Below are 25,944 nucleotides of genomic sequence, written 5' to 3' on the forward strand. Positions count from 1 at the left end.
TAGGACGAAATTGCGCAAATAATCTAAATCCAATTTTTACCGATGGATTTTGTATTTTGAAATTCGAATAGAAGTCTTAATTGTTTAAAATTAAACGTTTTTCAGTGGAAACAGCAATTTTCATCTGAAACACTTTTTTGAGATATAGCTAATTTCAAAGATGGTACAACTTTGTTTCTTTGTCTCTAATAACCTAATCAATTGAGTTGATTTGATATTTTGGAACACATTTATCCATAGCTCTATAAATATGACCATGTAATAATTCAGATGCATTATTGAGATCCATATCAGTCCTGTCTTAGACAGGTACTTGTGAGAGAGGTAAAGGTTAAGCATATCCCTCTGTTGGTGAATGCAGGAAATATCGCCTTAATAGAAATATTCTTTCTTGTTATTTTTTACTTCCACATAGTTTTCATAAAAACTATGATAAACAGAAGCGAATAGCAACAATTCCAAAAAGCTGAAGTACTTGCTTAGCCTGTCGAACCTTATAATTTTTTATAAATAATTACTTTCAATTTTCGAAACATTTGAATCTTAATAACTACTAAACAGTATTCGAATCCGATTCGACGAATATTTGAATCGTGAAAGTGTTCGTATACTCGATAAGAAATTTCCCCAGTAAATTTCTAGACCGTTGAATATTTCGATTGTTCCCAAATAGGAACTATCTTTGGTACACCGCTAAAATATCTAATAGTTTTACTCGTGTCATTGCGTTACGCAATTCTGTTTTGAGGTTATTGAAACAGTCACGCTGTTCCGGTGTGTAATCCTACGAAATCCTAACCTTAACGATTCGTAAGAACGTAAATGGCTACGTTCTACGCAGCAAAAGTAATACAGAGAGTACGATACTAATTGAAAATACTTTTACCTAGTCTCTAGATTAAAATGTCACCGTAGGAACCAAGCTGCGTCAATGTTTCGTAGCGAACCGTACCAGGACACCATGGATCCGAGCGATACAGATGAAACGCGTTACATGGTTTGCGCTCGTCACGGTAAGCAGTTTGAACTCTCTGAAAACGACGATCTCTGCATGACCGACCCGGTTGTCGATCGCACAGCGCGAACGAGAACGAATTTCACGAACGCCTCGAACTTCTGCTGCGTAGCCGGTGGCTCGATCCGCGACTCGGCAGGTTTGACCGAAGTTCGAATTACGGACGGAGACTTTCACGCTGGTAGCAAGAAGTCGAAGTTCCCTCCGTTAAGATCCGTTGCGGGCGCTGGGACACGCGAACCGGAGAGTCTTGGCAACAACAAAGAGAGAAAGAAGTTGGTTCCATCGACGAGGAGGAGGAGGAAGAAATTTTCACCGTACCTTCGCGGAGAAAACGACTTCGCTTAGAACTGCCTCGCCGTCGGCTGTGGCCGTCGCGCGATACGCCGTACGCTCCTCTTTCAGAGCCTCGAGCGCGCTCTCCCCTCGGGCTGGTTACGGAATGTCGCGCAAAATTCGCGAAATTAACCGGCCTGCCGAGTTGCGACGATCATCGAACGATGCGCCGATTTGCCCGTCGTCGTTTCGCGATCGAAGCGTGCCGATGATGCGGCCCGTTTACCCGATACCGAATAAAAATGTTCGCGGTGAATTTTCTTAGGCTGCTTGCCGTATGGCAGGTGGCGCGCCGGCATCCGTGCGGCGTTGTCTGCCCGCTGCTCGTTGCTGGCTTGCGAGAGCCGAGGCCTTCGAGCCCTCTTCCCCTGCTCGCCGTATACAGGCTGACAGTCAGTGGCGGGTTTCAAAGCTAACGGCGTTGAGCAGACTCCCTCGTACTCGGGGGCCCCGGGTGTCTACGAGTTCCCCGTTTCACAGCCTCAAAATCGAAATCGAGCCGCGACTTCGATTCGATATCGATCGATTGAACCGTTACTGCCTACGACGTCCGCGCTTCGATTTTCACAGTTCCGTTTCCCTACGGATGCGCGCGCAATTTTCTTATACATTTTACGAAATATCATCCGTTTCTTCTGCGCGACTTATACTCTATGCTTCTGCTTGCTCTTTTCTTTTAAAAATTTACACGATTAAAATGCCAGAATAATCGTCGAATAAATATTTTCAAATATTTCGTTACTGGACTATTCGAACAATTTATTCTTGTCCTCGACGTTAAGATATATTAATCTACAATGTAGTGAATTGAAGAATGAAAGGTTATGTAACGTAAAGTAAACGTATTTGTATAGTTATGTGTAAGAAAAGTTGTCGTATGATATACGTTGCAAAGAATATCTCGGAATAATTATACGTACACAGTTATTAATTGTTAGAAATTAAATTCTGTCAGTTTAAAAAAATATTTAAACTAATTAAATAGGAAGGGTACAAAAATATAATGAATTTTTATAAAATAAGTACACAAATAGTAATGGAATCTAGAGTATTAAAATTATTTACTCACATTCAATGGATAATAAATCTTAATACCTTACATACGAATATACTAACCTATAAAATACGTTGTGTTACATATACGTATAGTTTTATAATTATACTATTAATATATACGATCTGTAATTGAAAAGTCCAAAAGAATATTTATGTTTAGTTATTCTTTTACATCAAGCGACTAAAATGATCAATGTTGCGAGGAATTTGTTTCTAATTTTGCGGTCGAGTAGTTTACGGATCATTGTATCATCGTAACCCGGAATCAGAGTACGGAAGTTTTCGACGTTTTCAGTTAATTTTGAAATTCGTGGAAGCGTATAATTCGGTCGCGCTTGAACAAAATTACTGATAAACGACGCTGGAAGCGCAAGGTCCGCGAAATAGTTCTCGGTACCCGAACGAATCGGAGGGGCCGTAATTGTAAGACATTTTGAGTTTTTGCAACAGATCAAATTTTTCAACGCTCGTCAACCCATTCTCCCGTAACTTTCATCGGGCATGGCCTGGCTATCGCGCACTTTCTCGCGTAAAACAATTTTTCTCGCCGGTTAGTGCAAATACCGTTATATTAAAAACGTCGTTGTCGAGCTAATTTCTGGGCGTAACAGAAAAATAAATTCGAAATTTCAAACGGATAGAACGGAATGTAACGTAACTTCATTACATCCGCGTAATACAGATACACGTATATTTATTATTTTAGCAGCGAGAGTAAATTTCAAATATTTTAATCTGAACTTGCGGTTTCGCTTTTCCCCTTTGTAATAAGTTTATCCTGGCCGTGATGATTATTTTTCACATTGTTAGAATCGCACGCGCGGGCGCGTATATTAATATATAAATCATTTTGTATAAAAGTATTAATTACATTTCGAAATCGTGCATTTTAACAATGGATTTCCTTTCTATGAGCAGCCTGAATGGCATAAACAATCCGAGGATATTCAATATTAATTATACAATTAATTTACGTGGCGTGAATAGAACGCGCCCTTCCGTTCGTACGAAATCTACCACCGCTCGTACGTCGACAATATGGCATTTGCTTTTCGATGTACAATGGCTTTTAAAAATAATTTATTAAATTCCAAGTCCAATCGACCGCGTGGTAAATCATCGAAACACCGGACTGTTTTAAATTTCCCACGTTCATTTTGATAGATATATCGAAACAATTTAACTAACGCTCTAATGGATTTGTATTGTTGGTTGCGCGCGCTTGAATGCGAAAAAATTATTCGATCAAAACATCTAAATCATTGGCAACGCGTCGAAATCCATGGGGCTCATTGTGCGCAGCTTCGAATGAATTAAATACACGATAATGCATTTGTTATCATTGGATACCGCTAGAAACTGGTGGCGTATTAAAATAAATTCAAAAACTTCCTTCGGGAACGTTAAAGGTACACATCAACGCTCCCGTTATTACAAATTTACAAGCCGCAGGACACCAAGGGCCCTTTAATTTACGTTCATTCAGAAAGCTCTCCTTTCATGAAAAATGGAAAACACCGATGCGCGTATACCTTTGGTAATTAAATGAAACATAAATCTATGGACAGTGACTCACGCTGAAAATTGTCCATCACATTTGTCTGATTAATATTGTATGTAACGTTTGATACATAAATACGATACTTTTCCAACTACCGCAACAATATTACGAATGATGTATTTTAAGATATATCAAAAGTGATCCAAGAAAATAAGTAAAAGTTTCCGGCAAGTATTGAAAAATATTTAAATAAAAAGCCTTTAGTTTTTATAGATAAAAGCAAATTTAATATATACGATTAAGATGGGGAAATCATAATCTGGAATATACTTAATGAAGAATTAAATATAAAAATTATTCCTGCAATCAAGCATGGCAATGACTCTTACAGTCTGGACAAGCATGCAGGCACCTGGAGTCGGTAATTTATATTTTATTGAAGGAAATACAGATAAGTGAACGTATTGAGATGTCCCGAAGAAGAACGTAAAAGAAAGTGCAGAATTGTTAGAGAATAATTACTTAATATCCTTTCAAAAGTGACTGAAACATTACTTCAGAATATACATTTACAATGCTGAGTTAAATATGCTACAAAAGTTAGTATTTTTAGGTTATATCGTGTATCGAGAAAGACAGAATCTCTCTACGTTCGTTGTAAACGTGTTTTATTCATACGTAGTGTTTCATAGTACTTACCAATGTATTATGAAGACTGGTATACGATTTTCAGTGTGAGATTGTACGTAACGTGTACATTATATAATGATCGGCAAGAAGAAAAAATGTTGAGGCTCCGAGAGTCGTATTAACAATAATCATTCAATGTACTTTCGTTTTATTTCCACGTTTGAACGCGAACAGTAGAGGTGGAATGGTTATTTTAATTTCCTCGTAGAAATAAAACGCGAATGTCGCGCACAAGGATAGAGAGGCGAAGTCGGAGATAGATAGGAAAATGGGGGCCCAGCGTGCGGCGGCTACGGTCCTGCGTACCGTGCCGTCATGCTAGAGTGCAGGTGGGCCGAGGTCCAACGGAAACGTCCGAGCGCACGCTCGGGGGAAAACCGAGCGGCGGCACTCGGCGAGTACTGTTGTCAGAGTATTCAGTAATGCTTTGCATGGCCAGCCAGTCGCTAGTAGGCTCGTCGGTGAGAGTCGTGTCGTTCACTCGAAGTGATCGTGTGGTGTTACTCGACGAGCCAGTCAGAAGGCGGTATACCGAAACGCGAGGTATAAGCAAACGGCGTCAAATAATTTCGCAGTTGTGAGTGTATTTCGTGAGACTGTGAAACGAGAAAACGAACAAAGCCTATTATAAGCGGAGTGTACACCGACGGTGGAGCTTCGATTTTACGTACTGTTTCTTCACTAAAAACATAAAACCATTGCGTTGCACTGTGTATGGTACACGAGCGATCCAAGATGCTGTCGTCAGTGCCAGCGAAATAATAATGTGGTGCGACGTTGGTCAGGTGAGTGAAGTGCTACGTCTTTTTCTCCGTATATTCTTCCTTTCGAAAACTGTGCCTCTAACGTTCCTGTACGGTCAGCCAAGAGAGCGTTACGTGAATACGACACCACGACTACGGGGCGGCAGCGTGTCGTTCTCTGTGAAAAAAACCAAGTCCTGCTCGCTTCTTGGGTTAGGTGGTTCTCCGTCGAGGGACCTTACCCTCGACTCCTCTCGACGTTTCACATCCATCGTCAACGAATTAAGTGCTTCAGTGTGTGATCTTTTGAAGGATTTCACGGATCTGAGCGTTGCTTCTGTCCCCCGACGACAGAAGAGAACGATTCTCTCGTTCGCTAGTCGAGGAACGGAGCTCGCGATCGAAAACTATCTCTCGTAACGCCTCGAACGACTGGCGCACAGGGAACGATAGAGAGGACCGCGAATCTTGTCGAAACCTTTACACGAATTATTCTTTCCACGGTCTTGTTCGAACGATACATCGATCGGTGCATCGATAGCATATCGATTGTTTGTTGGTCGGCGAGCAAACTGTCTCGAATCCCCGGTCCGTCGGCTCAGTAACCACGGTCGAGCATTATTGTTGTGCCTGAGCGAAAAAAAAAATCGTAAACACTAACTTCGTCGCTTTCTCCGTGTCCCTTCGAAAGTATGAGAATTCGCTAGAAACGGTAACAGGATCTGTACATGAAAATCGCCAAAGTTTCACGTAGCCAGCGGTGGTTTCGACTCCGATTAGAAAATGATACGGCGGTGCATCGACGTCGTGCCGAAGTGTCAGATTTGACGCGTGGTAACCTCGTGTTCAGTAGTTTGAATTCGAAGCGATCCCGCGTTTCCTTGGGCTTGGTGACGAGCGGCGGCGGGAGGGAGGGAGGGAGGGCGGCGGAGGCAGGAGGAGGAGGAGGTAGGACGGCGGCCGCGGCTGGATGGCGGAGATGGCGAGGTCGAGGGGGAGATAGAGGTGGCTGTGGTAACGACGGTGGGTCGTGGGTCGTCGATGGAGAAGGAGAAAGAAACCGAGATAGAGGAGGCATAAGAGAAGGATAGAAAGAGACACCTATATACGAGATGGAGGAACGAGAAAGAGCGAAAGAGAGAGAGATAGAGAAAGGTGACCGGAGGCTCCGTGGCTGCCTCTTCTTTACTTGGCCAGCGCTGTGGAGGAAACCTAGCGTTGCCTCGTCGCTGCGAGGAGCGACGAGAGGGGTGTACGAGTTCGCTAAGTGGTGGGGAGGGGGCACGGTTATGACCAACCATCAAGGGGGCAACGTCGTCATGGTTACCGCGACGACAACAACTCGACTGTTCTAAGGGATGTTTTTAGAAGCACATATTTGCCTTTGCTCTTTTTTCCCCTTGCCGATCGCGTGGACACGATAGGAACGATTTTCTTTTCTAAATGTATAACATTCGATGGCCCGTTTCGCTACGGGCGAGAAGCCCATGGGTACATTTTTCTTTCGACTCTTATCTACCCGGAATATTGAAGGGGAATATTGTGCTCGTAAAACATTAATGAAACTTCTGAAATTTATGCCACGATTCAAAATATTATTCCTCTCCTCGCCGCTATGGTTAAGCGGAAGTGTACTACGGATAGGGTCATGCTGCGTTGGCTATTTCGGTGTTGAACTTACCAAACGATAGATTTATCGCTTGTTCGTCAGATGTATCTTAGAACGTCCGTACAAGTGAAGAGTTAGGAATTCTCACGCTTACGTCAGAGCTACATAAAGCCGACGGTGTCAGAGTTTGCCGAACTTTTGACGCGAGTTTTTTTTTTGTACGCCTCTGCCGTTTTATCGTACAAAAAGGTGGTGCGTCATGAATTTTAGGAGCCTCAATAGTGTACCATAGTGTAGTTTTCGTCATCTCGACGACATGTCCTCTCGAGTTCCATTTATCGACAGTTGATTCGTGCTCTTTGCGATCAGGCATTCAATTGCACCTCGATATTTTATTTATAATGAAAATATTCGTGAATATTTCTATGGTGTGTAACAGTTTTAAATACGTTTCATGGCGGTTGAGGAGAGTTAGAGCGTGTGACCGGCAGAGTCGTTGGAAGGCGTCCGACGGACAGTTGCAATGGACGTTCTGCTAACCAAAATGGTTGGTTTCTCCGTCCTAGTTTCTCTAGATCATTGTGAATAATTTTATTCGTTGATTTTTAATCGCACAAACGGTTGTTCTACCTGCAGAACAGTGCAGAAGTACCTTTCCTAGTGACAGATAATGCTCCGTAATGTTACATAAGTGGGATATCTCCTTCCGATGCGGTCGACCAATCGAACGGCTAAAAGAGACGCGTAATCGTATTGGTGTGGTCGAGAAAGCTATCGACTACTATTTCGAGGCAGTCGGTATCTCACACGCATCTTTTATAATTTCTACGAAAACATTGTTCTCTTTTGCAAGTAGTGCCAAACCCTCTACTGCAACAAAGTTCAAGGAAAACGTAAATCTATACCTACGTTAGTTAGATAGTTAGTTCTTGTTATGCTATCAGAGTTCCCAGTTACAGTAACAATTACAACAGATCTACCACTCAAACTCTCGAGCTTGGCATAACCTGAGTCTCTTGATAGTATTAACACATAGCGAAAGCGAACAAAAAAGATATTTTTGTATAAATGGGACTGATCTTGATCCGCGTTAAAAGAATTTCTTTAACAATATATTTGGAGTGATTACTGTAAAACTTTTCCAATTCATGTCGAGTTTGGACTTATTTTTATCGGGAGAATTTCATCTTAAGATGAGAAATTCATCGCTGTACTATCCCTCGGTACTCTTTGCTCTTTCCAAACAGTCAAGGTCGATCCTCTAAAAGGAAAACCCTTTACTGTGAAGTCGAGGGGAAACACAGATCCGAATAATACCAATAACGGAGAATATCGAGCTTCAGGTTACTTTTCATTATACTGCTCTTTCTTCTCCTTCCAATCAGGCTCTGTGCTCCACAACGCGTACTTGCCAACCTTTGGCTCGTGGACCAGACATGAACTCTGCACTCTTAGCGGTTCTAAACGCAATAGTTTAGTCTTCTATCGCCGTTTAAAACAGGTTGTTCGCGTCTGCTCCGAAAGGAAGGCTCTCTGTCGCGACAAAGTTCGGGGGAACGACCAGGTCGAGTGGAAATTACCCGCAAACGCGGGCGATTTTTAAGAAGAGCAGGCCAAAGGCACGGTCGCGATGACCGAACGGCGTGTGCCGCGAGCAGCATAAATCGAGTCCAAGTTTCCCCCGTTGTCCTTCTTCGTCTAGCCCTCCTCCCCCCTACTTGGTGCTCCTCCTGGTCGTCGTCGTCCTCCTGCGGCGCATCGAGCCGCTCACCCACCATCACGGGCCATTAACGAGAGAGTTATCGACGCGCGATCTGTCAATAGGCTTCTCCCATTCATAAATTCGCCCGGCGTGTGCGGCTGCATAGTTTTGCCGCGAAAACCACGTGGCGGCGTCGGTGGCGCGCAACGTCCTTTCCGCCGTTGCACCGCAACGAGCAGAGCCGTGGCTCTACTACGTGATTTACGGGTCGCGTCCCCGTTTTAAATGCATGCAGAGCAACCCGTGCGTCGCGTATGTCCCTTTCTCTCGCTCCCGCGCGCACCGCGGCTCCTCTTCCTCCTCCGCCACCTCCACCGCCTTCCTACGCCGGCCTACGTCTGTGTGCGTGCACACGTGTATTTTGTGTACACACGGACCACGTCGCGCGACCAGCGTGGGAGTCGAATGCCTTCGGAGGACCCAGTCGCGCGCGGTTTTGACTGCCTCGTTCAGTCGGCCAGAATGCGGCCGCAAGTTCGGCTAGGTTGGTCTTTGGTACGGTACCGTGTCCCAGGACACGATGGGTCACCAGGTTTCGTCAGACGTGTCCAAACGAGGCACCACTCCAGATAGATTTCTTAACAATCTACTCCTCTTTGTTATATCCACGTAGGCGTATCTATCTTTTCGAGTACAGTCCTTTTTAACACTAGAAAGACTGAAACTTAGTATATACCTATATCGCCCAAAAACAGTCAAAATAACTACATTGTAAAAGAATCACTAATGTGTAAAGAAATTTGTTTAAAATTAATTTTTAATATTACAACTTGTTAGAACAAGTATCACTGCATAATGATTCGACCAACAAGTACTACTTTAGCTTATTGAGAAACTGCAACTTATCGAGTATACGCCCAAATCGACAATTTATCATGTAATTCATGTAAAAAATGAAAACTGTTATTTCAATAGAGAGCCGAACTGGTCATATAAGAAATTTACTCTATTCAATAATAAGAGTCGTTTGATTATTTAAAATTTCCCAAGCAGTCAAAATGACTGCTTTTGGGCAATATAGGTATAACATAATGAAGGAGGGGGGAGGTAGCTATAATTATTAATAAACGCATTTATATGTCATATACAAAACGTCAGAAAATTCTAAGAAATTGTGTCATTATATACACAATTGTTTTTCTAATTGAAATTAAAAAACAGTCAAAATGACTTCCTTGGGCAATCTAGTGTTAATAATAGAGATCTTTCCTACGATTTTCAAAATATTTGGTTCCTTCGTAAAGCTTTATCGAACTATAGCTCAAGATAAACGTGTGTAAGCATAGTTCTGACTCACTCGTATCGAAATTAACGTTGAACGAATCTGTAAAAAGATGCTGATTGGCGAGAATGGATTTAGCAACAAGGAAAAGTTGTATTTTGAAGATTCCGTGTTGATACAGAATTTTATACTAAAGTTTGACTTCTTCAAGTCAAGTTTGGCATCTTCAAAGATAAAGAGAATAATATTATTTGTAGACGACGTATGATTGCCCTTTAAAATATTTTTGACCGTAGTGAAATACGTGTTATCCGTAGTGCGAATTGGCCCCTGAGCAAAGACGAGTTTTACGTGCCTAACTTAACACATTGAAGTCCGTGTGCACATATTTGATCGTTTCATCTAACTCGTCGCAAAGTCCGTGCGCCCAAATTTGAACATTTTATTTAGCTCGTGGCAAAGTCCGTGCAAACACAGTTGTAACACGATGTATCGAATTTAAAAAGGTTAGAACAAATCCTTAGTTCCTCTCTCTCTTGTGGTATAATGTGTTTCGAGCAATAGAACCTTCGAATTGTGGATCGTTCCGACGATAAAGCATCTGGGAGGTTTGGATAATGTATATGAGTATGTGACCTCAGAGTTACACGGGGTTAAAGAGGGTTAATACGTTGACCGCTATGTGTATTCAATTAGATACGCACCTATGTTGATCCAGGGTGTCGCATATACATTCGAATACACGCGCGTTTCCCATTTACTCTCACACCTACAAACGGACCAAGAACATTGATTTTCTATAGTTTATTGTGAACTTTGGACAGGTCTGTCGATTCAACCGAAAATCTGTTATAAAAAGGAAATAGCATGGCGCTAGAGGGTTCCTTGCAAAAACTGAAACGTTGGTCAACGCGTTAACACGTACGTGGATTGGTACTTTTGCGGTTATCGTACGCTCGTTCGCGGTGGCACCGAACTTTTCGTTCGCGTCGAGAATCGACAACACAAAACCACTTCTATGATCGATTAAACATTCAAAATTGGAAAGAATCGCTATTAAAAATGTATTATAATAGAAGTCCAATTGATGTTCGAAAGTGTGCCATCCGTAGAAACTGTTGGTCAATTTGCGACTATTAACAGCAAAACGTGTTATAATTTATCGAATTAAAATGGAAATTACAGGTTGCGTCCAGCAATTTGTGTACCCGATAGTTTCCTACCGCTGTAGAATCGTCCCCTCGTGTTCCAAAATGTCTGACCGCGTAAGGTTAACTCTACTTGAGGTATCGAGGTGACGCGTTGCATCATTAAGTATTAAACTCGCATCACTTTATTACGAAAATATAGCCAGGTGGCTCTTGACACGTATTTTATTATATGTCCATCTCGTGCTTCGAAACCTACCATACGTTCCAGCTAATATTATGTTCCACTTTTCAATTTATTTTCACCGAGGCTGAACTCCTCCCCCAAAACCTTAGGGGTGAAAATAGTCATTCGTTGATCGTTAAAATAAACATATTTGGTTCAGTAAAATAATTTTCGACGCGTTGAAGGGTTCGACGACCGTGACGGTAGGCATTCTTTCGCGAGTATTAAATATAAACGGCGGTGGTCGCTGACACAATATGTTTTCTATCTACGTTCGATAAGAACGATGATGTCATTGGCTCGTGTCCGTCACCGCGAAGGGTTGATACGCCGGTTGGAGCGGAGCCACGCGTCGACGGTGGCTTCCGATACGCGAAAATTTGCAAACTCGTGTGCCCTGGTAAGCTACACGACCTACGCCACTGTTTGGCGTACGCTGATAACATCGGTGAATCACGAATGTTACGTTGCGTCTGGCATCTCCCACTGTCCCCCTTTCGATGTAAAGACACCGACGAGGAGCACGTGGTGCGGCCGTACACGCGCATGCAACCTCGCATTGCACTCTGCACCGTTTTGTTTACGTTACCGCTGCACACCTCCCACCGCGATCGAAAAATTCGCAGTCGTCGCGCGTGTCGTACTCGTAATTCGCGCGCAACGCTCGCGATGCGTTCTCCACCGGGCTTTTAAACGTTACAGTTTTGGGGCGTGTCTTGAACCCCCCCGGAATAAAAATAAAAGTGAACCACGCGCTTGGGAAATTTTATTCCAACAACAGTGGCTCCTCATCGAGTTCTTCGTGGAATAATAGACGACTGATAAAATGGTCGTAAAGAATCGCGTCAAGAATTTTTTATCAAAATTTTTGTGTGGGAAATGTGTGACTTAATTGTTGTACTGTTAGTTTTCGTCAGCCAGGAGCTATTTTCCTAAATTCTACTCAAAGAATGCAAACTCACTGTAACGAGTTTTTCGTCAACGAGTCATCGAAGTTTCCTTGTGTATCATTTACTGCAAGAGTTGAAAAATAAGAAAATAAAGTACGAGTGTTCCTTCGATTCGACTAATTTTACTGCATACTCCGAAGTATTGAAATGTACCGTCGATACACCCCTATATCGATATAAAACGAAGCAACAAGAGTCGCAACTGGTGACTAATTCCCGAGGATTCCACCCACGTGCCATTAACTGTTCGTCGACTGAAAGCTACCACCAACTACCGCTATTCATGAAAAGTAACCATTGTCGAGGACATCCACCTTCCACCCTCGTGTATATTCATCGATTCTATCTCTTCACGCAACAAAACATATCGTTGACCGTAGTTCTGTTCGAGTGCACGGAACTTCCTTTCCGGAAACTTTTAACCAGTTGCGCTGGAAGGTCAATCATCCCCACCGCTGTTTACGTTTCTCGGCTGAATTAAAATCTTTCTATCTATAAATCTATAACCAATGAAACGGTGAATTTAATTTATACGTCATTTGACTCGTTTCTAAAAAGGACTTACAAACATGTGCAAAGTCCATTGGCAAATACTTTCATAAAGATTATAGAGCTCTAAATTTTCTCTAAAGTGTAAATGTAAGAAAGAGTATATGCATTGCAAACAATCTTATTAGAAATAGTTTAGTGGCTCGCGTCGAGTCCGACCGTCGACTTCCGGCGCAACTGGTTAAGGTTAGAGAAAACAGCACCGCGAACGGCGATGTCTCTCTGTTGTGTCCTCTCCCTTCTCTTCTGCTGCGGCGGCGAAGCTTTTGCGCGGACAAATTTCACGCCCACCACGTTGATGGTCTCGTAATTGCGAAGGGAATACACCGGGAGACTGAATTGCCGAAGCGCCAGTCTTTGCGAGACATTCGCGTGCACGGGACCTGGAGCGGCGGATACTCGCTTTCCAATCGATGCTCGCTTCCTTCCATGCCTCGATCGGTCGTTTTGTTCGCGAGAGAATTGGGGAAATAGCGAGCGGTAGGATAGATCGTCGAGATTGGTAAAAAGAATTCGTCCTAAAGTGAACACTTCGATGGATAGACTTTGGTCAACAGTTTATATACTTCGATCATAGGGATGTAAAACAGACAATCGTCGCTATCGTACACGTGTCACGCGTGGCAGCGAACGTGATGAGGATCCAAATTCGAATCCTGTCGCTTTTCACAGCTTCTTTCACCCCCTCCGAGGGAAAGTCAGTAGACCAAGGTTAACGACCAAACGAAAAGTGCCGTTTCCTTTTTCTATACTCGGGCACACCTCGCGTTGATACAATTGAAATGGGAATAATGGCACCTGTCCCGTGGACGCTCATTGCGGTTTCCTCATAGAATTTTCAGTGTATAGGTCATGCGAGCAGGTGTTACTCGGAGCCTTCGTGACGGCCGACCCTTGTTTTGCCGTCGGCGGAACTCTGACTCCACGTTTCTACCGAATGGTTTCTACCCCGCTGCTATTCGACCTTGAACCTTTAATCCTCCGCGTAACCCTCCGGTCCGTGCATTCCTTTTGAGTCTCCAGAGCCCTTATATTGTACTTCTATTAGTCTTTACGGTTCGAAATTATATCGCCGGCTCGTGCCCCCGACCATTGTTTTCACCATGAATGAAACTGGTAGCTTTCGGCGTACTTGCGGTTATACGGATATTCGGTAACCTTCCTGTGCGTTCTTTCGGTTGAACCGGTGTATTTTGGAAAATGTATCAGTACTTATTCAAAACATCGTACAAGAATGGCTAATTATTCCTGATATCAATTTCATCTTAGAAATTTCCATCAACACAGTATTATCACCACAGGTGCAACGAAAGTGTTAGCCATGTTGAATACTTTACGAATCAAAAATTATGAAAAATTTGAAATAATCAATACAAAATAAACTGCTCGTTACACTATCAAATTAGGATTGGAATCAGACCCGTTTAAGAATCGTACAATCGCGGATCAAGTTGGAGTTCGATTGATATGTATGTAGATGTCGCCGTGGCGGCGCCAGTTGCGTGTAAAGGATTAAGTCTAGCGAGCGCGTCCATTAGTTACGCGGATTCGAGGAACCCACATCGCGGCGGTATCTCGACCGCAAGAGTACCTCGTAAACACGCGTGTTGGCCGCCACGGCTCCTTTCTTCCCGCCAAAGCAGTTGGGAACGGGTCGTCGGGTGGGCTACGCACACGCGTAACGCGTTTAACAGACAACCGTGCGTCTCCCCGTGACATTGGCAATCGTGTGCGGTTCGCGGGTGCGCATTCTCACGCGAAATAATCGCGTACGTGTCCACGAAACAGTACGGCGCGGCGGGTCGAGTCGGGTTTCTCCTTGTTTGCGCGGTTCGAACACGCGTATCATCGACGGTAGCGACGGCACGCTTGGACCACTCTCTCCGAGAGCTCACACCTACGATTACGTAACGATAATGCGCGCCAGAGGCACACGCGCGAGTTGTGTTACGTGCAACGGAAGAAGCAACAGCTGACGCGACGTCGACAGCTTCTACACGTTGCTCGCGGAAGATATCTGCCGAGACACCCCAATTTTTCACCCCCATTTTCAAATCACAGCGATCGCCATGAGAGGCACCGTGTTCTCTTAAAGCGTGAAGCAGATAACACGTATGCAGTGCCATCTGGTGTTATTTTCGGATGATATATTACCCCTATGCCTCGTGAAAATGGCGCCGATGATCTACTTCCAAAAATTGTTCCCAAAAAAGAAACGTTCGTATTTTCAAAGCGTTTGGCGCCTCAGAAGGATTCGGGTCGTTTCTGAACTGTCGACACTCCATGGCTCAAGGGCAATACCGTTTTTACAAACTTGCTATATTCCTTGTACATACGCGTACTTTCTACTTTGCCACGCGGGAACAGAGAGAGAGAAGGATGATCCCACGTGTATGCGTGAGAGGTTCTCGCGTTACAGCGGAACCCGGTCGTACATAGCGTAAAGTACGATGTAAACACACGTGGATGGGCGAGAGAAGTGGAGAGAGAACCACCGACATAGAAATCGTCGGAGTGTGCGTCGATGCATTGTGACTCTTCTACTACCGAAGGCTCTCCCCCTGCGCGCTGTGTACCTCCTCCTTTCCCTACCCACCTCCTTCCATCCATCCCTTTCGACCACCGGTAGATCGTTGTGCACTTTCGTCTCGCCCCTCGTCCTGCGCCCTTCTTGTCGTGCAACCGGCAATACGCTTTGTCCTCGTCGTTGCTTCCATTCTGCGGCTCAGTCGATTTCGGTCGGCCGCTGGTGAGCATACCTCTCCCGCGACGTCCGGCGAATCGCGTTCCTCCCATCATCACACCCGATCCTGCCAACTGGAAGCTTCCCTAATGCTTCCGTATGGTTTTTCGACAGAAAAAACTTCTATCCGGATAGAAACATTAAATAGAAACAAAAATTCCAATTTACAATTTTATTCGAATAAAAATTTTCCTTCTGTTTTGGCTATTAACTTTGTTGCAAACCAAATGAACGAATGCTCCTCTTTTAGTTAATAAATTCAAGGAACCGAATCATCCCCATTTATATCAATTCATTGCTTGCTAAATTAAAAGTCGTAATCGGTCTTTCGAGGTTCTCTAAGGTCTAGAAAACTATCGTCCTTCGAACATGTTGCGTAACTTCGAACCTGCGACTTTCACGTGTTACCGGCGCCAGTAGGAGATACGAACCTACGTAACTGTTCGTTTACTTTGCCTCGAAGTTAATTTCTAAGATAAAAGATATTCGCATTTGTAAGATAGAGAGACTAGAAATAGTCCTAGAAGATGATACACCGATATTCTGTTCCCGCTATCGGTGTATACGAGAGAACCTTGCCCATGCCCATCTTGCGCTTGAACTTGCTGGTTACTCGGGTGAGAACACGTAGCAGGTTCTTTTGTACATAGAAAGTTTTCGAGGTGTAAGTGTGCACCGGCTAGCGCCAGTTAAACTCGAGTACACAACAGGTACGCGAGAGCGTGTACGAGGTTGACTGTGAATGAAGTCTATTTGCGTACGACAATAACAGGTGACACTCGACGGCTGTTTACCTTCCCTATCGGCAAAAAGCCGGACGTGGAAAGCCGCGGGGGTGCGGGAACGGTTGTGCGGATTGTTACGCCGAGAGACGGGGGGAGGGGGGGGGGCGAGAGGCAACGGCAGGAACCACGTGGATGGCGTATTTTAAAGAACGCAACGGAGTCGCGTACGCTGAACGAACATGTGCGCGGTATGATCGACTCTCGAACAGGTCATTGTACCGTCACGAAGCACGTAACGTTGCACGTGAAACGTTCCGACGTAGATGACGCGTTACACGCGAACTCATCGTGTTAAATGCTCTCATTGTTGCGTCTGTTTCGAACGAACTCGTACAACTTAAACAAGATCCCTTGGACTCTGTACGACGTCCATCCTTGTCCATGCTTCCAGAGTCATGCTCCTTTTATAAAACGACTACATTCACGCGTGTTTGTCTTTCGACCTAATCGCTTTCCTCCGCAAGAATCAATGTTGACATTCGCTAACTAGGCTACAGGTCTAAGCTTCGGTTCAATGGGCAAGTTCAAGGCACTGTCCCGGGAATCTTATTAAACACGTTGATCTATAGGACGGGATCCAAGACAAATCCGCGTCTCGTTCGCATAGAATAGGCACGCACACTCGCGCGGAACGTCTCGCGAAACTTGCAGGTACAAGGTGTACATGTTTTCTTCGCTCTGTTCACGAACACATCCGCGGGATTTACGAGTCCCTTGGTCAGCGCTCTTTCTCTTTGTCTCTTTTGCTCTGACACCCGGGTCGCGCGCACACAGACGTGCAAGGGATGTGCGAACGTCCCCCGAACGAAGAAATGCTCGGACGGAGCCTCGAAGATCACGTGCTGCGCATAACTTACATTCCCACCACTCCTTTCGGTAGCACGTGCCTCCACGGGTCTCTGTCTTTCTCTCTCTTTCTCTTTCTCTATGTGTATATATATATATATATATATATATATATATATGTATATCTCCCTATCTGCTCGTATCTCTGTCTCGCTTTTAAGCGTGCTTCCCCTCCCCCCTCGTCCCCCCTACCCCCGCGCGTTCGCGTTTGATTCCGCGATTCGGTTCAATCGAATGGTATACGTTCTTAGTCGGTCGCCTCCCGCGACGCCGCACTGACGGGACTTTGGTGGTTATGCACAGCCCCGGATCGGAGGCGATGCTGACCGTCGGCCGATGGATCCGAGACGCGGTTAAGATCCTGTCGATACGTCCAAGTCAGAAATTGATTCTATCGTAACGATCCATCGAACGGAACGATTACGAACGGTTTCAGATTTATCGAGACTCGTCGAGTTCGATACCTATTTATCCTCAGCATCCTCTGCTTTAACACTTGTTCTATAGTACACACCAAATATCATAAAATTGTCCACTCGAGGGTGTACACGGTTGGAAGGTTATTTTTATCAATGGTACTCAATTTCTTTCAAGAAACAAAAATAATCTCATACTATTAACGATAAGTATCTCGTAGAGACCGCAACTGATATACGAACATCCTACTGGTACGAAGTTCGATCGTTATGAACTGAAACAGTCGGGGAGAATGTTCGCGTTGTTTAGTTCGTGGGTAGTGGTCTGAACATCTTGTCTCCCAATAGTAGTTGGAATCGAGTGAAATGCCACGAGAGGTCGATATGTATCGAGGTGTATGGGCGGTAAACGAGTGAGAAGTGTTTGGTATAGACGCCAACAAAAATAGACGCTTAGCCTTTAGTTTCATCGAGCCTGGCATTTTTAAAAATATCTGGCGATCATTTCAGTTCGATTCGCGTTCGAATTTCATTCCGTGTTTCGTATTTTACGCAGCCGGACGAAGACGCATCGTCGACCTAACTTCGTCCAACGGTGGCCGCTTTCGCATGACAAATAGATCGCCACGTGGTTCAGGTTATCCCTCGTTTCCCCCTGCGCATCCCTCCGACCAGCCTCCCCCCCTTGACGTTCTGGCCAACTGTAAATTCACGCGCCTACACACAGGTGGCACCGCCCTCTTGCCAAGTGCATGTACGAACAGGAACAAGTACCCCCTTCGGAGATATAGTTATGTCTGTACATATGAAGTAGAAGAGGAAGGGGGGATAAGCGCGGACGAGCGAGAGAGGGGGGGTGGTTGGTCTGTTTATCATATGTAAATTTGAGGTAGCCGCGTGGGTGCGACGGAGACGGTAAAAAGAGACTGCACGGACGGAGAAGATACGAACTCTCCATTCAGCAATAAATGCATTCCAGCGGCGACCCTCGTGCCGCCAGCAAGCCTCCGCGGCTGCTCCGTCCATACACCGAGCTAGTTTTCACCGTACTTTTCGTACGCGTACGAAGAAGTCGTATCGAATCAAAATATTTCCCTCGTTAAACGCCCTTTGTATATTCTCGTAAATTTGATACGGTCTGTGTGAACGTTCGGTGCGAAGCAAGTCATTGTGCTACTCGTACAACCCCGTCCGGGACGGTAGTCTTAAAATTTGGGGATGCAATTGGTGCAAGTTAACAGCAACCTTGTACGATATCGAAAGCCTGTAAAAACAGAATTGCTACTCGATAATTTACTAGCAATTGCATCGTTGGAGGCATAGGCAGTGTGGTTGGCATATCGTTCGACGAACGGTTGGGTCTTGTCGTTTCTCAGACGCGTATTTATCGAAGGTTGTGCGCCAGCAAGATCCGAAACAACCTCTCGCGTTGTAACACACGCAACTGGATCTCTATCGCGTGCGAAAGGCCAACCACATGCGATAGTTCGCGCGCTCTCTTGCAGGTGGCAGCACATTACGGTGCACGTCACGGACACACGCGACCGCGTACACGATCGCGAGTGCCACACACACACACCGCGAGCTCGTCTCGCGCGTAAATACCCGGATACTTGCGCAAGAATTCCTCTCGACGCACGACTCACGCGCTCATGCTCTCTTTTTGACTCCCGCGTGCATGCTTATCTACAGTTTCTACCCCTTCTTTGTTCGCGAGAGACGTCTCAAAAGTCTACCGTAACTTCGCCAACCCGCATGGAACGCTCGTTTCTATCGGTTGGAGGGTCGCGCGAACCGAAAACAATAGTAATCGTTTCGAATTTAGTTCGTACTTATCTTCGAGCGGCGTAAATAAGGAAAATTGACTATTTTTAAGCAGCACCGCGGAACGTTCTGCCCGAAACACAAAATGTAATCGCCGTATATTGCTCGCTGTTCCACCCACACGAGTAACCCCTTATCGCGTAACGAGGCTACATCCACACAGTTTGCGCCGAGCAGCGCTGGTGGGAGACTACCAACGGGCAACGTGCTTTCAACTGTGTTCGAGGTTACGCAATCAGGCTTTCCACATCGTCGTTGACGTTGCCGACTGTACGTCGTCGGCGTCGTCATCAATGTCGTTTTCGAAAGGGCGCGCAACACTGTCTCAGGTCACTCGTTCGATAACGCTTCGCATCGATCCTCGAGAAAACCTGCTGCCACGCGGAACGGTCTTTTTTCGAAGTTCGAGTAGCGTGTAGCAGCAGTTACGTGGCCAAGCGGGAGCAGCGGGGCACGGGGAAATTGAGATTACGTAACACTGGTCGACGTGCAAACGCTTCGAGATTTTTAATGTAACGGATATAGACGCGGCTGGTAAAGTTAAAAGATCGGATTCATTTTACAGAAGATTCTTTTTTTTTCGAGGATACAACTAAGAGAATAGAATCTTAACTTTCTATTTTATTTTTTGAGATTCCTACGAAGTCGTAATAGAATTATATTAATACGTAGAAAACATTTGTAACACGGAAGATAAAACGTGTACTATTCCAAGTGCCGTTAAGTAATAGACAATGCTGTCTAAATTCACGCGCACGCCACTGTACGCTTCCAGTGTTGTGATTTTTTTTTTTCTCGCGGCACGTCATCCAGGAAGAAAATGCAATAAAATTGCATAATCTCTTCTCGCGAGCAAACGCCGCTTCCCTTCACCGGCAACGATTTATCTCGTTCGGCGGGACGCGACGCCACTTCCAGATTTTTAGTCTCTTTTTTTTTTTTTTTTTTGGCGAAACAACCCGCCAATTACGATGCACTCAGGACGCTCTTCGATCGTCTGAATGAACATGTATACCGCATTCAGTTTCTGGTTGAAAAATCGCTCCCCCGCCGGACGGCGCATAAAATCATCAAAATACGTTCATCCACCTTGAAAATAACCAGACATTCTCCCCCGATGTCTGAAACTCATAGTGCCTCCCGAAATTGTTCAGCGTTATTTTCGCTGATCTCCTCCCACCCTCTCTACCTCCCTCTCTGCCTCCCTCCTCCCCCCGTTGTCCCCTCCAAAAAAAGAGCCCCACCACCGCCACCCCAGAGTCAGTGTCCTTTAAGTAAGTTAGACGCCTGCGCGAATCGACGGTACAAATTCTCGGCTGGTAATGGTGAGGGTGGTTGGTGGTGGTGGTTCGACGAGGCGGATGGTGGGGATGGAGGAAGGCAGAAGGGTGTAGAATATTGGTGTGCGCCGCGTGGGTGGATGGGTGGAGGGTTAATAGGACGTTGGCGCCACGACGGCGGCTGCGAGAAGCACGGCCACGTGCGCTCACTATCGAACGGGCGCCATCCCCAATCTGCCCGACCGCCACCCATCTCACCCCTTCTCTCTGCCTCTGCCCCCTACTTCCCCTTATCCGTCAACCCTCCGCCACCCCCTTCCCCTTCAGTCCACCCAACTCCCATTGCCCCCAACGCTTCGCCTCTCCCTTTCTTTCCCCCATACCACCACGCCCCTAACCCTTATACACGCCGTGCCGAACTATGGCTACGTGCTACGTACATATCCCTATATATATATATATACGTATATACCTACATATATAGATCTATATGTATGTACATAGGTGTGCACATATATACTCGCATATATCCCCGCTGTATGTACACGGGGATACAGAATCCCTCGCGTGTGCGCCGTATGTACGGCACACGGACGTACAGCGCTTGTGTGGGCGTGCATGTGCGCCGTACGTACTCGGCCGTACAGCTGTATTTCAGAATGAGCTGGATATATCGCGCGAGAGAAGTCGCTGAACATGAAGTATACAGTTTATGCCATTACCGACGCTTCAACGAATTTCAGGCTCTTTTCAGACAACACGATAATCTGATAGGAGGAAGGTCGTCGGTAGACAGGGACGCGGTATACCTATGCGCGCGGCCCGTCGTATTGTGTTTTCGAATTTTTGAATTGGTCGGACGACCGCGACACCCGGTTTTCAATTGTCCGTGCCCGTGCATTTGTCACTGGACAATGTAGTTTATCTTGGTACCGTTTCACCCGCTGTACGCTAATTTCACGGTCTCTAATTTCCGTCAGAGGGTAGGTCTTGGATTGCAACGTGTTCGCGTATGTATCTTTTTTTAGTTTAATGCTAGAATTATCCCGTACGAGATGCTTTCATCGCGATACACAGCGTGCCATGCGACGAGCTAGAGAAGCCATTCCGTGCTAAACAATAAATCGAAAACATGGAATAAAATTCCTTCCTACGAGGATCTGTTTTCGATCGAGTCTCGTGAAAATCGTTCTTTTTGTTGCGTTTTCTTAATGTTTAAGGTTCCAATAGTACACTTAAAACGAGTCAAATTTCAAAACCCAAAAATTCTGAACATTACTAATTGCACGAGTAAAAAGACCCGAATGAAGAACAATTTCTGTAATTTCGTTGAGGAAATTTAAACAGTCGTTTGTATTAGTCGAACCAGGCGTTGTATATTTTGACCTGAACTGATTCACCTTGCAGCTGCAGGTTCTTTTAAAAGTATAAACTTGCACGATGACGCAAATTACGTCGTCGTATATAATTAACCGCGTATATTCTCGTCAGCCCAAATATACAATGCTTCGACTAATACGAACGCGTGTAAAAAGTTTTTCAACGACCATGCACCATCCGAATTGAAATTTTCCAGGATGATGTTTTCTTATGAGGACATCTAATAAGCCCCGCAGAATCAGCCCCTTATTGTTTGGAGTGAGTACTATTTAATTCATGGACGTACAAATAACCGAGAGATAATTGCTTATTTTAAAGGATAAGATAAAATTCGTCAGATTTTTGCCGAGCTGCGGGATAAATTTCTTCGAAAATGAGCTTTCTATAATAAGATACTTCGTAGCTATTCCTCGCGCGCCAAAAGAATTTTCAAGGTGTACGATCCGTCGCGAGTGTGCGTGAGCTGCGTGCATGCGTGCACACGCGCGTCACATCCTTCCAAACCAGTTTCACACGGACGTAACCGATACCTTCGTCTTCCTCGCGGATCGTACGATCTCGCTCTCTTCTCTCTCATTTTCCCTTCCACGACGCCCGAGCTCTCTCGCCCTGTCTTTTTCTCGCTTCTCTCGCCACGCAAGAATACCACGGGTCTCGCGTTCTACGGCGATTTTCGAAGTCTCGATTGGCGCGAATTATCGCCAAGTTGACTTGGTCACCTCGAACCAGGTACGAAAGCTCTCCGTGGGCTTTGAGCCTCTCGAGGTGATCTGGATCCGGGAAAATTTTCTTCTGCATTCACACGGATTCGACTATGTCCGTGAAATTAGCCTTTTGTACCTATCGCCTCTAACTGAACGCATTTGTCTGTTACGATATCAATAATTTCTGAATACTTAGTCTATCCGTATCGATCTCATTTGTTTCATATATTGAACTATGTACTATAATTAGTGTTCGCCTAGTTGTTAACAATAGTTTTGCAATTTTTAGCCGAAGACCTTATTGAACATGATAGACAGAATGCGAGTCTAGAAAGATGTTCAAGATCTGGACGGCCATCAAAGAGACAAAGAACCACGTTCAGAATAAAATCGAAAAAAACGTACACGAATCGTTTACAAAACTTGTATTGACGCCCTGTGCATGAACTGTTTCACTGTGTTCTATATTATCTATAACCTGTAACATGAATAAATCTTATTTTGCCAGATTTGTGTACATGATTGCTTTGCAATAATCAAACGTGAGATATACTGTCCAAGTACAAAAGACTAGCAGGGCAATATGTCCCACGTTCGAAAGTGCAATGAAAATGAATACAGTATTATGAAATAATATTCATGAAGCAAAATAAATAAATCCGTCTTGAGAGGGTTAAATACCGCGTTGCTTCTTCCACTATCAAAATAGAAATATCGTAAATTAATATAAGGTTTAGAAAATAACATTTAAATAATACTCGAATCAAATAAAGTAAAATTTGACAAATGGTCCCAGAGGTAGCATAAAGTGACCTGCCGAGGATGCATTCTGACAGCCGAAACCGGCCAGTAACGAGTGGTAGCCTCGCGGTTATTTGCTTAATGGCGCTTACTGTTGGATTCACCGCGACTAGAGGCGGTCCCTCTAATTGCCGACATGGTCCCTACGCTCACCGGTAATAATTACCCTCAAGGCATCGCGCGACACCGCGCCATTCATCCGTACTTCGCCGCGTTTCACCTGTCTAAAATCATTTAAATTAGAACGCCGACGAGAAAAAAAAAAGAAACACCGTCATTCAGACCCGCGGTCCGCAAAGTGAATGAGCCCCAGCACGGATAAGCTAAAAGCATACAGATTTACGCGATCTCGCGCGTCCCCGTCGATGAAAGCAAGTCTGGGCCGTCCGCGTTCCATTATAAAATAAATTAAGACAGGAATTAGCAACTTTCCAGAAAGAGTTCTTTAACGAGGTTCGCGGTACTTTCGCCCTATGGGCAGAAGCAAACTTTTGCGAAACACCTACGCAACGGACGTTACATGGAACACGCGCTCATTTTACGCTATCGGCACCGTCTCCTTCGTGACGCTTCTCTCGCTATTCCCCGGCCGCTCTGACGGTTTCAGAAAGGTGCGTTTTTCAGAGTTTCCCCCCTCTCCGCGAACCGAACTTCCCTGAAAACCCAACCGTGCTTCAGCCACAACGGAAAATCTATACGTCGAGGGGAGACAGAGAGCAGAGCGTTATACCGCACCGTTCAGAAACCGTCGTTCCCGCTTTTTCTGACGTGCTTATTCCGTGAAATTATTATCGTACTTGCTATTTATATATAAACGTACATACAATGATAAAGATTCGGTCCCGAGAATATTCACGATTCGGATGTTTTACGTTGACCAGGAGAAACGCGTCATTTTTCTATGATACGGAGAAACGCGAGATAACGACTCATTACTTCGAAGTCATTAAGAATAATCGATCTTCCGTTCGACGGGCACTCTAATATTATATATTGCCACGCCCACTATCGTCGAGTAGAAAAAAAAAAAAGTATTACGAGGAAAGAATCTCTGCCGATTTTGTTATCACGGTGCCCGCCGTTGGATCCATTAACGTTCTTCCATCATTTTCTGCAATTTTGCACGCGGCACCGACGACGATTTCGCCCACCGCGGAATCCTCGTTTCGAGAGCGCCCGTTATTCGTCCTCCTCGAGAAGCCTCGATATCGTACGGACTCGCCGGTCGTGTGTGAACGAGCCTGTACGCAGTACGCGTCGGAGTGACGAGGAGGTAGATAGCGCGGCTGTGTGTGCTCGTGCGCGAAAGAGAGAAAACGAATGAAACAAGAGAGGGGAAGGGAGAAGGAGAGAGTGGAAGTTGCGCGGTACGAGGCGCAAGAGAGAAACGGCGGGGTTGGCTTGGAGGGGAAGATGGACGCGGAGCGTGTCGGACAAAGAGAGACGTATTGCTCGCGTATGGGGCGTTGCCATGGAAACCTCCACTCGTACTACCCCCTCGCTCGCTTGCTCGCTCGTCAGCGAGAACGAGAGGGGAAACAGCGTCAGAGCGCGGGAGGGGGAAACGACAGAAATAGAGGGAGGGAAAGGACGGTCGACGGAGAGGCTGAAAAAGAGGCGAGACAGAGACGGCGGTACCGTGAGTGCGACGGGACGAGAGAGCGAGAAAACGGTACTGAAACACGAGAGTAAAACAGGAAGGAATAGGGTAGGGAAGCGAGAGGGCGATCGTTAGGGGGAATGAGACGGAGGGACAAAAAGAGAAGAGCGAGCGAGAAGGCTGCCAAACGCGGGGCCGCCAGTGCAATCAACCCGTTGCCCGCCCGTGAGGGTAAAACTACCCCAAAGTCAAACGAGGATACGTATATTACGGACAGAGCACCGCCGCTTTGTGTGAATGTTGCTATATATATATATATATATATGTATATATGTATAATATATAGTGACGTATGTTATACGCGTATACATGTCTAAGCGGGGAGATAGAGAAAAAGAGATGAAAAATAAAACGGTTGTGTATGGTAAAAAGAAAGGAATACCTTGCTATTTAATACTTGATAATAGAAAATAAACTCCGCCGGTAAAACAGTCTCATCTATTGAAGTCTTGACCGCTCACGCGCGTTTTTAATTTACTTCGAGGACCGCAACGATGATGGCCGACTAGATTTGTTGAGATATCTGCTTTTGACGCGCCGAACGGAAAAATGAACACGCGCAAAAGAATAAACTTAAGAATTTATATTTGAATGTGAAACGAATACAAGAGAGGATTTAGTCGAATACTCTATTTTGATTTAACGAAATCTATTAAAATGAGGAATATTCTCTGCCTAAAGTAATTATATAAATGCAC

At 45.1% G+C, this 25,944-nt stretch overlaps 1 protein-coding gene across 3 annotated transcripts in view; it reads left to right on the forward strand.

The window, feature by feature from the left end:
* Positions 1-5,042: 5,042 nt before the first annotated feature.
* The window catches only part of LOC122398660 (basic-leucine zipper transcription factor A-like), a 41,658-nt gene continuing 20,756 nt past the window's right edge, over positions 5,043-25,944 (forward strand). For all 3 annotated transcript variants that reach the window (XR_006259211.1, XR_006259212.1, XM_043398739.1), the window contains exon 1: positions 5,043-5,383. Coding sequence is in view for 1 of the 3 variants with exons in the window: in XM_043398739.1 (XP_043254674.1) it covers positions 5,363-5,383 (21 nt within the window). In the remaining 2 variants the exon portion in view is untranslated. The remainder of the gene's footprint in view (positions 5,384-25,944) is intronic.

The sequence above is a fragment of the Colletes gigas genome, unplaced genomic scaffold (genome assembly GCF_013123115.1).
Source record: "Colletes gigas isolate AHSC1104 unplaced genomic scaffold, ASM1312311v1 Colletes_gigas_Sc00012, whole genome shotgun sequence".
NCBI classification, from domain to species: Eukaryota; Metazoa; Arthropoda; class Insecta; order Hymenoptera; family Colletidae; genus Colletes; species Colletes gigas.